The 14,389-nt window shown below is 40.7% G+C and overlaps 1 protein-coding gene across 3 annotated transcripts; it reads left to right on the forward strand.

Annotated features, from left to right (window-relative positions):
- Positions 1–224: 224 nt before the first annotated feature.
- On the forward strand, positions 225–13,273 carry pcbp3 (poly(rC) binding protein 3). 3 transcript variants are annotated; one of them, XM_070914052.1, is made up of 13 exons: positions 225–299; positions 2,796–2,819; positions 2,934–2,966; positions 3,182–3,298; positions 4,007–4,138; positions 4,619–4,747; positions 6,427–6,585; positions 7,644–7,685; positions 8,727–8,806; positions 9,597–9,644; positions 9,955–10,015; positions 10,582–10,751; positions 13,237–13,273. In XM_070914052.1, the coding sequence occupies exons 1-13, from the start codon at positions 225–227 to the stop codon at positions 13,271–13,273; spliced, it is 1,107 nt and encodes a 368-aa protein (XP_070770153.1). The 3 variants fall into 3 exon arrangements, with proteins under 3 accessions (XP_070770153.1, XP_070770155.1, XP_070770156.1); XM_070914054.1 differs by having other exon boundaries at positions 6,427–6,501; positions 8,724–8,806; XM_070914055.1 differs by lacking the exon at positions 9,597–9,644 and having other exon boundaries at positions 6,427–6,501; positions 8,724–8,802; positions 9,963–10,015.
- The last annotated feature ends 1,116 nt before the right edge of the window (positions 13,274–14,389 follow it).

Raw genomic sequence — 14,389 nt, forward strand, 5'->3', positions numbered from 1 at the left:
TTCTGTCATGTTGCAGCACTACAGCTTTTCTCAGACGTTCATTTATGTTCTGCCTGCTTGAATATGTGAACACATATAATAGTATATGCAGTATATAACGTGTTTTTGTGGGATGCTGTGTTTGGCAGGTGACTGGCTGGCTGGAATACCACCCTACTCCTTCTCCTTCTGAGGACATCCCATTCCAGGACGGCGCTTTGGTCTCACCCCCCCTCCCTCCCAGCATGGAGCCAACCAAAGTCCAGTCAGAGGGTGGCCTCAATGTCACCCTTACCATCCGCCTCCTCATGCATGGAAAAGTAAGCAGGCACAGACTGTTTATACTGGCTGTGGTAAAAAGTAAGACATGTGGGGAATATGTGTCTTGTACAAGTCTCTGACACAACTCCGCCCCCCAGACCTGTTATCCACTTGCAGTCCAGTAACCTCAGGGAAACAGTTGTATAACATCTTCTGTGGCTCTGGAGGAGCTTTGTCAAATCTAAGTTAATAACCCAGATGATGTCATTAGGGTTATCTCAGCGTGGACTTGGACCAACTGATTCTTAACAGAGAACCTGTGTTACAAGCTGAGGGCATGGAGCTTGACCCACACTAGAGACTAAAAGTTAGGGTATCTCAGCCTTTTTTGAATCTGTCGCTTGTAATCACTGAAGTCACGTCTGTGTAGACTAATCTCAGCTGCACTCAGAATGAACTTAAAATGATTAGACAACAAAAGTTCTGCTTTTCTGCAGCAGCAGTCCAGTAAATTGGTTTTATTAACAGATCCATGTTCACATTAGAGACTCCCAAATACCCCACCAGCTGTGCATCGGTTTGCATCTTAATCTGACATCCACTTTCATTCTGAAAGATCAACATGAAAAAGAAGACATAGTTGGCCTCATCTTAACTGCTTGGTGAGATGCTGCCCCTCCTGCCCCACTCTCACCATGATAGTTTGCACCTTCTTAAGCCCTCATACAGTATGACAGAGTCGATACAGAGGTTAGACTTGTGGCAATCTCCGATCTTCCACCGATTGTTGTTTCTCATCTCGGTGGCTGGGTGGCAGGGCGGCAGTTGTCTTTTATCTTCCAATGCCACTCTCCAGCTGCCTGCACTAGCTTAACCTCATATTGTGTAGTCATACAGACCGAGCCTCTGGAATCACCCCGTAATGGTTGATTAGTTCTTACAAGTAGAAACTCCTCTTCCAGACTCAAAGAGTGACAGGCTTCTCTGCCCTTAGTGTTTTCAGGTTTCCCAGGGCGCAGTGTAGAACCCGTAAGTGGGCACCAACATCTGTTTTTTTTTTCAGGCACTTATGAGTAGCATGCTCTCCCTCCCCTTTGCTCCCCCTCTACTGTTTAAGAGGTCAAGATCATTCATGCTTGGTTAATGCGGCGTTTGCTTTCCTGTCCCAACTACTGTAAGATGCTCCAGCTGTGGTCCACACTTTTGTGATAACAAATAGCTGCAAGCAGCTGGATTCACAGTCTGTCGAGTTTGTTAAAGGGTAAAGTAAAATGACGGCTCTGTTTCAATGCCTAAGTCTTTAGGGAGGTCTGCTGGCTGCTAGGCTATCTGAAAGCCCACTCTATACACCTCCACTGAGCTAGCTGGCCATGGTGAGACTGGAGCCAAAATCTTCCCCTTGTTCTGTGTGCCAAGTAGTCTGCAGCCCAAGAATTCAACTACTGCATGGATGCTCATGCAGGAGCTCCAAACACCAGTGACCCGGTGATAGTTTGAATAACTGCAGCCAGAGAGGCCCAGTCAGGCCCCAGAGCCTGCCAGGAGTTGATGTGCAACTGCCACGGGGGAGCTTTGGCAGCATGACTCAGGCCTGCCTCTGTTACCCACAGCAGCAGGAGGGTCTTTCCCTCTATCTGAGCAGCCATCGGGCTGGGCTGGGTGAGGTGTTGGAGAGCACTGTCACTCCACTGTTTTGACATCTGAAAGGCTGTATGGTAGACTCATGTGTCCCTGAAGGTAGGGTATGTAGTGTCCTGAATGCCCCTCTTGCCCTGGACTTTGGGCGGGGCATAGCTGTTGTTGGGGCAGGAATGTGTTGATCCTAGTTCATGTTGTTTTCTTAAAGTGTTTAAAGCGTCACTTAACAGTAAAAATGTGGATCTGATTGGATTCACTGTGTTGGTCTAATTGTCAGATGTGAGTGATGCCTCATTGTTTAAGAGCTTGAAATAACTCTGCTGTAATAAAGCTGCTGAATGCATGGAAAGAGACGACATTTTCATTTGTGACAATTACTGCAATATACAGTAAACAATAAACTAAATGATGGCTGATTAAATGGATAAAAAAAAGGATGTTGAGTAGGGCAGGAACATGTTTCTTTTGGAGCAAAAGTGTCAATTATGTCTTCAAAACGTAGTGAACACTTGAATGAAGTACAATATTTGAGGGCCTCACAAAGTATTTCTACTGTGTGTGACTTTACATAGTGCTTGATATATATAAATGACTGCTTAGGGAAAAACCTGGAACTGCAGCTCGTCACAATGGATGTAACCCTCGCAGTCACCGAGGACAGATCAGGGAGTGTTGATGCTGGCAGCCAGCGTTGCCCCTCTGCCCTTTCCCCACTGTGCCACACCAAGCTCATGAAGTGTGGCCCTCAATCTCACCGCCATGCAGCTGTGTAACCTCCTCATGCCCCTGTGCTGTTTGCACCTTGTCCAGGAAAAACAACAGCAAGCACTTTTAGTGCCGTGCATTTATCCAGAAGATTCTTTATTGAATCTTTTAAAAGATTCACATTTTTTCCTCTTTTTTGTTTTTTATTGCAGGAGGTTGGAAGTATAATTGGCAAGGTATGTTATTTTTATCAGATCACATATGCTCGTACTTTATATTCGTAGAATATACATCAAACCGTGTTTTGAATTATCTTTCAAATGTTGATTATTGTTTTGCTTTTTTTACAGAAAGGGGAAACAGTCAAAAAGATGCGAGAAGAGGTGAGTTTTACTCTCAAAAAAAGCACAATTTAAGAAATGAAACAATACACAAAAACCTCTATAAACAACACAATGAAATGAATGACAAACTCATGTAACAAAAAAATGTCTCTTCAGTTTATTAGTGGTGAATAGATTATTCAAATTTGGTAGAGATCCATTCCTGGATTAACTATATTGACTCCATTGACAATACGTTTGTGTTGTTTTTCCAGAGCGGAGCACGAATCAATATCTCTGAGGGCAACTGTCCAGAGAGGATTGTCACCATCACCGGACCAACAGACACCATCTTCAAGGCTTTTGCTATGATTGCCTACAAATTTGAGGAAGTATGATAAGATTTGTGCGATGGGTGGCAGCAGTATTTCTGTATAAAGTAAAACATGCACAGGTCACTGGGCACATGCACTAATGAAGTCCAGTGGGAGTTCAAGTCCTTCTGCCCTCTGCCTGAGTTTTATTAATATCTTTTTAGATTAGTGTTAAATCTCATTTTTATTTCCAACAATCTTCCCAGATACATGGCTACAGTATCTCAATTGAGTGTTTGCATAACTTAGTTTGTGTAATGTTTCCATTTTATACATGCAAGGCCAATCTCCAGTTGTTGTTGCACATAAACACATTGTGTACAAGGCACACAAACCTTCATATTTGTATCACATGGCTTTAAAAGAAAATCGTCTCCTTTCAGCTTTCTTTTCCTCTGATCTTGTCCTTGATGTCACACATCTAATTGATACACTTAAGTACTGTGACTGGAACCAGACCCGCTGCTGTGTCCTCAGTGACCTGTGTGAAATTTGGTCCGCCAGACGAAGGCTCGTTATTTAAGGACAAAGCCAAAGGGCAGTGCTCATTCTCCAAGCAGAAAAGACGTGAAACATATATGTTTTTACAGCTAATTTCTACTGACTTTTAAGTTTGTAAACTGATTTATATGGATAGTCATTGCCAAAAACAAACTGATCTTTTTTTTGGGTCACATTGAGAAAAGAATACTGCTACAAAATTAAATATATGTTCTTGTTTTCTAGGACATAATCAATTCCATGAGCAACAGCCCAGCAACCAGCAAGCCCCCAGTCACCTTAAGGCTTGTAGTGCCAGCCAGCCAGTGCGGCTCCCTCATAGGAAAAGGAGGCTCCAAAATAAAAGAAATGAGAGAGGTATGATGTGAAACATTGTCTTATTGATTGGATAATCGAAAAATATACAGGTATAAGAGTCAGGCCTTTTCTCGTCTTTACCTTTCTTTATGCAAGACCAACTGCCCCTGTGTTAGTTTCATTTCGTGTAGTTTACATTCTCCATCAATACTTCAATAGTGAGAAAATGTATTGTTTAATGAAATTGTTAAATTTTCCTAATTTTCTTAAATATTTGTTTTAGTATTGCATGTCACTAACAATATTCAACTGAAGGCTTTGTATTTAGTTTAAAAAAAACAAAAAACTGGTCCAGGTCTGAATCAAACAACCAATCAGGGTCAGCTAGCATGTAGCACTCCGGCAGATGGGGTTGGTTAATCAAGGATGATTGGCAGAACAAGTACATTTAACCCTTCAGAGCGCCGCACAGCCTGTGCCACTTAGAACTGAATCTTGTCAACATTGTGAAGTCCCTCAAAGTCCCTTACTCTACTCCAGTCCACAGGGGCCCAGGTTCAGGTGGCGGGGGACATGCTGCCCAACTCCACAGAGCGTGCAGTGACAATCTCTGGGACCCCAGAAGCCATCATCCAGTGTGTCAAACAAATCTGTGTGGTCATGCTGGAGGTAAAAGATTTCAAGATTTCGCAAAACAGCTTTAAAGTGCTAATTTTAGTAAGAATAAAGATATACATTCTTTCCAAATGTATGAAAGCCAGTATTGAACAGTTTGAGGCTTTAGTTGTGTTGCATTTCCAGCTAGACACTCATGCATTGTGTCTCTACAAGTACTGCTTGTGGTGGTAAAACACATTTTCTCCAAAATCGATTTTTTTAATGGGAGTCAATGTTTTAAATTTGCTTCAAAGAAAGAAAAAAAAGCCATAATAAGATACAACTACGCTGGGTCAGAAACACCTGGCTGTTGTTGTCCATAAATGTCAACTTGACAAGCAATCTGCTTCCAAAACAGAGGGCAATTTGTGTCCAGCTATGTGCTTTTGTTGCAGGCTTGGGTAGGTATTAGAAAGTTGCCCAGGGAATATTTGTGGTACAACTACTTTAAATAATGATTAAAGTCATAGCATTATAGAGGAAGCAATTTTCATTTCCCACATGATCATTTTTGTGTATAACTATCCAGCTGAACTGTCAGGAAAACCCAAGCCTGTTTCTGTAACATTCTTGATATTGTATCTAGAACACACACCTAAGTGAATACTCTTCCCTCTACAGTTCAGCAGCTACAGAGGAAATCTGATTATTCTCATTGAAACTACGTCCCTGCTGTCTTAGAAAAAAAGCTGGCACGTTTGCAAGAAAGAATAGAGTCGCTGTGATGCATTTAATCTGTAATCATCAGGTTTCACACATGCCAGGTCTTTATATCCTCCATGAATAGAGGCTACTAATACCTCTGAGCTCTAGGACTCCTTTTTGTTTTCATGAATAACATATGTCAGTTGCCAACAAATTAAACATTTCTCCCAGTAAGAACACCAACAAGTTACCAAGATACAATATTGCCTCAGAGTGATGTGTCTGCTGTTACTCTGATGTAGCTTGATGGGATATAGCACCTTGTGAGTTGTGATTACCTAGAGTATGAATACATGTGAATTACCAAGGGAAGCCTTTCCCGTATTTGCCCAAAGGATTACTGAATAATCATGTTTGTTTTTTTACAATCAATGCCCTGTTCCACACACATGAAATTACACTCAGCCATTCACCAGATAGGAAAACACAGGAGTACTACAGTATTTTAAAGAAATAGTTTTGGGAAATACACTTTTTGGCTGTCTTGCCGAGAGTTAAATGAAAAGATCAATATCATTCATATCTGTTCATTAAATATCAAGCTACAGCCAGCTAATAATAAACACTAAATACAGGGGGAAACCATTAGTCTGGCTCTGTCCAAAGCTAACACAATTGGCCTATCAGCACCTCTAAAGCTTAATAATTAATTAATTAAAAAAAATTAAAAATTAATTTGAAGTCACAGCTCCCGTCCAAGCAACAGTCCGACACATAACCCCCTGGAAAACTACAACTTGTTGCTTTTACAATTCGTTTTTTGTGCTGGTTAAACAGATATGACGTGTTAAGTAGTGGCTTTAGGGGTGCTGGTAGGTTGTTTTTATGCTAAGCTAACATATTTGGCACACAGATGTGAGAGTGGCATCGACCTTCTTACCTAACTCTCAGCAAGAAAGCAAATAAGCATATCCCTTTAAATGAGCGTTTCAAATAAAGTAAGAACATGCTGACTCTGCCTCTCCTCTGTCTTCCCTTTCTCTTAGTCACCACCAAAAGGTGCCACCATCCCTTATCGCCCAAAGCCTGCCTCCACCCCGGTCATTTTTTCTGGTGGCCAGGTAAGAGCTGAGCTAGCTCTAGCTCGTCTTTTGTTTGTGCCTACAGCCAACCTGAGACTTTTACTGCAGCATCAGCCGCTGCCTGTTACTGCAATCCTTTTTTGCTTTCACGTGCACACTCGTATGCCACCACAACCCTTTTACAAATGATGCTGTCCTCATTAGAAAAATTACAGCACAAGTTGTTCGTTCGCACACTAAAATGACCCGTGTATATATTTTCTTGACAAGCGGTGTCTTGCAGTCGTGCAAATATGCCGGTCATTATATTAGACATTAATATACTGCCACAGAAAGTCTTAGGGAATTAGGCTGGGCTCAGTTTGATGTGTGTACAAAACATGTGACTTTGGTACCAGAGTACGCAGTTCATGTTTCTGTCTCCTACCATCTTTGGCTGGCTGGGTTGTGGGAACACGGGAAAGTAAAGGGGGGGGGGTAATGTTTGATTCAGCAACAATGACATTAGTGTCAGTAAGAAGGCACAGCAAATTCAAATGTGCATCCAGCTATTGTAGATCATTTAGTCGCAGTTTTGCACTAAATTTGATTTGGAAATGCAACAAACCAAAGAGATACATTTGGGGGGTTATCTTTTGTCTGGAAATGTTACCCAGTGGACGTGAAATGAAACGTAAGACACAATTGAAGCCGGCAGACAACATAATACAAGGGTGCACAGACACACACAAACATCTGTGGAATATAATGCAACCCAATACAAAACCTCTGCATAAACACCACAGTGTACCTTTTGTGAAGCTTCTAACGTTCAGTTTTGTTGAGGCAGTGTCCAGTGTGCTGATGCAACATTATGGTTATTTCTGAAGCCGTGGCTTTAGACGGTGTCACTTTGGATTGCAACACATTGTGCAGATGTTCCTGTTATTATGTCCATTTGGAACTTAAATGGGATGCATGCATATGAAATTGAATATGGCAATGATGAGAATGATTAAGAGGATCATTAACTGTAATATCACTTACTGTTTTTGAAAATCATAATACATTTGCAATCAGCACGTTATTAGAGTCATTTAGCTAAAAGTATAAAGAGGGTTTGTATAGAGCTCAGTCTAATTTGTTTTTTATTGGAAATTAGATATTAAATCTGCTATCTGTTATGTTCTTCATCTTTCCAGGCCTACACAATTCAGGGACAGTACGCCATACCACACCCAGATGTGAGTTCATAGTCTCTTTCTAATTGAATCATGACTCATACCTGTATCTTAATTATATATCGTTAAAAATAGCAGCAGACATTTGCTTACATGGGCACACCAGATCTTTGAAGAGTAGAGGCAAGTCATGAATCTCGTTGTCCTTGTGTTTTGAGGGCGGACTGCAGCTCAACAACCGGAAATGACTCTTCCCGGATCAGGTTGATAACAAAACAGTGGCTGCTGGTGATAATGATAAGGGCAAAGACAGTAATGGCAGTTTTGATGTAGGCACCCCTTTAATTCTGGTGCACCATATCGTCTCCATTAATAATCTGCCTTCATCTGTCCTTGTCCAAAGAGAATCTCAAGAGCTACCTTGTGTCAGATCCACTAATTCAAAGTTGGGCAGTGATTGATGCCACTGGATGTGGTGGTTGATGGTACAATCACTCAAGTACAGGCTTGACACCCTCTTCCACCCTCATTAAAACTCCTCTTAAAAAGAGAAGAAGGCTTGAAAGCATCTGTCTTACCCCATTCCTGATGGAAATGATACACAGCGGGGGGGGGGGGGGGGGGGGGGGGGGGGGGTGGACATCCTGTGACCATGTCAGGGTTGAGTGGGGCTGCTCTGACAGGCATGTAAAACCACAGGTTCCCCGGTTCTGAGTGCCAACTAGATGGTAATTGAGGGGGCAAATGGGAATTATATTATTTCCTGCGTTTGGTTAATGTGCTCAGGTGTGGAGTTGTTTGTCTCTCTTTTTTAATTTACAAAATTAAAAAAAACACATGGGAGAATGTGAAAATCACAAGGAAATAGGTGGAAGAGGAAAAAGAATCAAATAACCCAGCAATTTACAACAACTCCATGACAGACAATCATCCTCTCCCTGTATCTCTTTTTCTCTTACTTTTTGTTTTGTCCTTCACCACCCTGTGTCATGGCCTCCTTCTCCTCACCGTTTCTTCACTCGAGTTTTGGTTGGCTTCATTTCTTGGTGTGACCTGTGTAACAGTAACCTCTTAGCTCTACTTTCCCTCCTAACCCTTCAGCAGTTGACCAAGCTCCACCAGTTGGCTATGCAGCAAACCCCCTTTACCCCTCTCGGACAGACCACCCCTGCTTTCCCTGGTACGTACCCACAAGACCCTTTAGACAATTCCTTCTCTTTGCATCCAGAGAAATATTTTTTCTCTTTCCCTTCCTTCCACCTTATCTCTCTTTTGGCACAGCATGTCTTGGCCCCTGTGGTTTCTCTCCTTCTTTGATTTTTTCATGTATATATTTTCTCTTGGCTCTGTCTGATATTACGCCAGGGAAAGGCAAAAAAAGAAATGACACTGGGCTTCACTTTAAACATTTGTATTCAAATTTGCATTATCACTTGGCAACAGGATACATCCTTCCTCTAACACATTTTTAGGTAGTATTACTTTTCATTAAAGATGAAAACCTCCTGTGAAATAGGTTGGCAGCACTGCGCTATAATAACCAACTGAATCTTCCCCCAAATCTGAATTGAAATGTTTCACATGGACCTTGGTACATGTATAAATATTCCTGTCTTATGTCTTGTATGTGTACTTTAAAAAGACCAACTGACGTTCTCATAAATAAACACAGTAATGTTTGATTCTTTTTTCACCACTTTCATCATCATGATGTATTGAATCAGCAATGGTTCTTCAGAAATTGTGTTTTAGCGGAGTTTTCTCACCTCACACACATAATCTAATAAATACACTAGAAGCTTCCATTGAGAAATAAGCTTACATTCTTCAAGGAATAGTTTCAGATTTTGGGAAATACACTTAGTCACAAGAAGATCGATACCACTCAAATGTTACAGCTAACAGCTAGTTAGCTTAGCTTGGCAAAAAGACTGGAAACAGTGGGAAATTTGCTATTCTAGTTCGTCTGGCTAGCTGTAAAATGCCTACCAACTCCTTTAAAGCCCAGAGGTTGCTGAGAATATTGAAATCATCCTCATATCTGTATGTTAAATACGAAGCTGGAGCTGGTAGGCAGATTTTGTTACCTTTGGACAGAGATAGGCTAGCTGTTTCCCCTAGTTTCCACTCTTTGTGCTAAGCTAAGCTAACTGTCCGCTGGCTGTAGCTTTATATTTAACATCCAGACATGAAAGTGGTATCAATCTTCACATCTAATTCTTGGCAAAAAAGCGCATTTCCCACAATGTCAAAGTATTCCTTTAGAAGTTGTGCGTGAGTGTGTGTGTGTGACTTTTTAAAGTCAAATCTCCTTTCTTATCCCATTGCTCACCAATCCAGGTTTGGATGCCAGTCCACCAGCCAGCACCCATGAACTCACCATTCCTAATGATGTGAGTAATGCTTTCTTGAGACAGCTGACTGAGGGATATATGCTTCAAAATTCACTACTTTTTAAAGTATGTGGCTTTCAATTGGCAGATCATACATATATTCAAATGATGTTGAAAAGATGTCAACTCTGCAAAAAGATGGCAGTTTATGCCATAGTGTCGCACCTAAAATTATTCAGACTTTTGTCATAGAGGGTGGATGGCAGCTTTAATTGATAATAACTGATACGGAAAACATTTGCAAAAAGTAGAGTACACTAAGATAATCCTGTTTTTCAAACGTATTAATGTTAAGAAAAATGACCCACAACATTACCAACAATGATCCTGCAAATTTCAGTTCTTACTGTTGGCACAGCAGAATACCCCCAATCAGCTGATCTGTTAACCATGCTATCATGAACAAAAGTTCATTTCCGGAATGATGGAATTTAATTTAAACCCAGACCATTTCACAACTCATTAAACTTCCATTTTAACAGTAAATGTTTTAGGTATTAAGTATAAATGTATTAAGACAGAGGTTTCCTTGCTTCAGGCACAAAGACTTCTGCTTTTTTTCCCAGCTAATAGGCTGCATTATTGGACGCCAGGGAACCAAAATAAATGAGATTCGACAGATGTCTGGGGCACAGATCAAAATTGCAAACGCCATGGAGGGCTCGTCAGAGCGCCAGATCACCATCACAGGGACTCCTGCTAACATCAGCCTGGCCCAGTATCTCATCAATGCCAGGTAACCTTTTAACTCCAACAGCTGGACTCCATCACAATCTTAAGAATAAAAGCAACCCCTGAATGACCATGCTCATAGTGAAGATCCAAGAAAACTGCAATCTGTGACTGTGCTGTTTGAAAAGAAAAAAAAAAGATCTTGCTAGCTGATGTTCATGACACTTATAGTTGGACAAGTTAAAAGAAAAGACACGCTATCTGTCAGGATTTGACAGGCCATGAATAATGTGGCTATTCATGTTATTTTCTTGGTTGCTCCTTATTTCCACGTCTAGACATTAAAATGCATTACGTTTCAGCCAGTGCACTCTTTGCAAGTGGCTCATGGGAGCAACTACTGACACAAGTGTCTTTGAACAGAACCTAGTTCCTAGTAGATTAGTAAAATGGATGATCAATAAATTAATTTTCAGTGTGTCATGTTCAGTGTTTTCCTCAGTTCGGAAAGTTCGCGGCCAAAATCTTCATGATAAATGTGTAAAACAACACAAAAAGGTATGCAGCCTCAACAAGCCTAATATAGCAGACGAAGCTAAGATCTAACCCTGGTGTATTTGCACATAAGCCATTTGCGTTATTAAATGAAAAGCAACTGTTGAGCCCTAAGACTAAATAAACAGGGACTGGATAGTAAGATACTGTGTATGCCAGTAAAATACTGAGGAACATATTTTTCATTTGAGTTTCCTGCCATGCTCCACTAACCCTGTCTCAATTTAATCAATTCATTTCAAAAGGCTTTTTTAAAGTTTCAAAAACAATGTTGCCAAAGCATCAAAGTACAATTTGTCCAAATAATTGGACAGTACACAATAACAGTAATATGAACATTAACACAACATTAAGATTGATATATATATACACAGTATATCCTACGCATGCATCTGTCTGTGTGTATGAATGGTCTATTCTTTTTGGTAACGTCTCTTTTCCCCCTCTATCCACTGAAACCAGTAATTCATTATCAACAGAGAAAATAAATGTATTATCCTCGACTCTGAACCTCACCGATGCCCACAGGCTACCTACACCTCCGAGTCAAATGTTATCAGCGTTAGAGCAGGAGAACCCACATGCTCAACAAACAGGACTTTATGTCTTTGACTTCTGAAGGGGATTTCAGACAGCAGTCTGCTGAGAAACTAATGGCTATTGCTTTCCCACAATTCCAATGGCAGGTTCAGGGACGTGGCTGCCATGTGGAATGACCCCTCATCCATGACTGCATCCTGAAGTCACCCCAAATCTGGTTCTGTTTGCAGAAGCTAACATCAAAACCACTGCTTCACAATTAACCTCTATGTGTTATCCCATGGAACCTCCCCTAGACTCCCTTGGTTTTGCATAACACTTTAGCATTAGCCTGTGGGAGACCTATAGTAAGAGTCAGACTAACAACACTGGGATTTGTTTAAAATGGATGTAGCCAGTGTATCGTTAAAAGGAATAGTTTGACATATTGGGATATAAGGTTATATGTGTTTTGTTTTTGTTTTTTTGCTTAGAGTTAGATAAGAAGATGGATACCACTCTAATCTCTGTCAGTCAAATGTGAAGCTACATTCAGGAGACGCTTAGCTTAGCTTAGCTAACCTGGCTTTGTCCAAAGGTAACAACCGCCCATAAAACTGAAACTTTTTACACTTCAATTTTATATGAATTAAACAAACACGCTCTAATATGTTAATTAGTGAATTTTAAAGGTGATAGAAGGCAGATTTTGCTACCTTCAGAAAGAGCCAGGCTAGCTGTTTCCCCATTTCCAGGTCTTTATGCTATGCTATGCTAAGCTAAGCTAAGCTAACTGTCTCCTGGCATGAACTTGCAGACATGAGAGTGGTATCAATCTTCACATCTTTTTTCTGCAAGAAAGCTAATAAGCATATTTCCCAAACAGTCAAAAGTTTTCCTTGGAGTATTTATTTAGCATGCCTCATTCCAAGAATAATATTGTGTTTCTTTTTGTCATTACTATATTAGATAAGTCCTATTAAGTCCTATTGTGTCATTGTCTGGAAAGAGTAAAAACAATAAAAAATGTAAAATGAAAAAAAGCAAAGAAAAAAGAACACACGACTGCCACTTCAGCAATGCTGTTAGAAAGAAGAGTGATGTGATGCCTCTGTCAGGGAACACAACAATGTCTACGTAGGGCATTTCATGACACCGCCATTCTTTTCTGTCCACTGCATGGCTTCGTGATGGGGTTAGTATTGCATGGTTATGTTACCATATTTTTAGAAGAGATGTTATGTGAAAGGGAACAATGAAAATATGGTATCAAATCTGTGTCAAAAACAAAAAACAAAACCAACAGGTGCCAGCAAAAGTCTGAGCACAAAGCCAGCCATTGCAGCATAACTTTCACTCTCAAGCGAAAGTTCTTCTTTCACAGCTGTTTTATTTTCTCTGTCTACCCCCCCACCCCCCCGCCCCACCCCACCCCCCGCTCCTCCTCCTCCCCCACCCTACCTGAACTGTTCTAGGCTGACGTCTGAAGTCACTGGAATGGGCACACTCTAATTTCTACCCATCTTCCCTCAGTGCATCACATGACCCTTGAGAAAAATGGCATTGCACCCAGTTTATTTATTTCTCTGTATTTGACTGTCCTGATATATAAGTGACTTTAACTTTTATCATCTCTTGTATTTACTGTAAACGTGTGTCCGCACTGTTACTAGGATCCCTCACACCTATCCGATACCCCGTTGTTTCTGTTCCTGAAAGGTCGCTTTTCTTTTTTGACACTCTAGTACCTTTCATGGCATCTCACGCACTGCACCACTTTGTTTTTCCTCATATTTTAACACGTCACTGTACCTTTTTCTTTTTTTGCACTACAGTCACCTGAAAGCTAATAGCAAAGTACACTTAAAGGTTGAAGAATAATTTAAACATGGGTTGTCCCTCCTCCACCCACGCTTTCTAATATATTAGTACCTGTGTCAATGCATTACTAAACATACAAGTTCAATAAACACCTCTAAACCAGATGTTTTATTCCAGTCTATTCTACACTGATTTCATGATTGATGAAATAAGTGCATTAATGTTTACCTGTAGACGTTTGCCTGTTTGTCTTAGTGTTGTATGTACACTATAGATTGATCTGCATGACACACAAAACCTACTGCATTTCCAATTTATTTTAAAATCAAACGGGTAGAAAGGAGGCTGAATGGTGAAAGGGAATGGAACAAACAGTCTATTTGTGATCTGGATGTGTCACTCTGACTACAATTTGAAATGACCTCATGGGTACAGGCCAATATATATTCACTGTAATGCGCAAATATCAGTCTTTCCGAGTTTCATGTGAGACGTGACAAAGAGGTTGGGTGGAAAAATGAAAACAAGCCAAGTAAATGACCGTAGCGAGGAAATCCAAATGCATGCAATAAATAAACTCCACTTTAATCACTTGTACTCCACAAACACGTAATCATGTTATTCAAGCTGCCATCTCATAGCAGCTGTTGGCTTGTATAGGAGGCAGGGGAGAGAGGTAGGTCTGAGAATTGTCTTGTGTATATTTACAGTCACATGTAGCTCATTTAAGGTTTTCAGTTTGTGTCAAAAGGGCTGAAAAGCTCCAGGGAAACAAGACTCTGCTGGTCAGTCATATCTGTTTTTCAG

Source organism: Enoplosus armatus, chromosome 11 (genome assembly GCF_043641665.1).
Source record: "Enoplosus armatus isolate fEnoArm2 chromosome 11, fEnoArm2.hap1, whole genome shotgun sequence".
Taxonomy (NCBI): Eukaryota; Metazoa; Chordata; class Actinopteri; order Centrarchiformes; family Enoplosidae; genus Enoplosus; species Enoplosus armatus.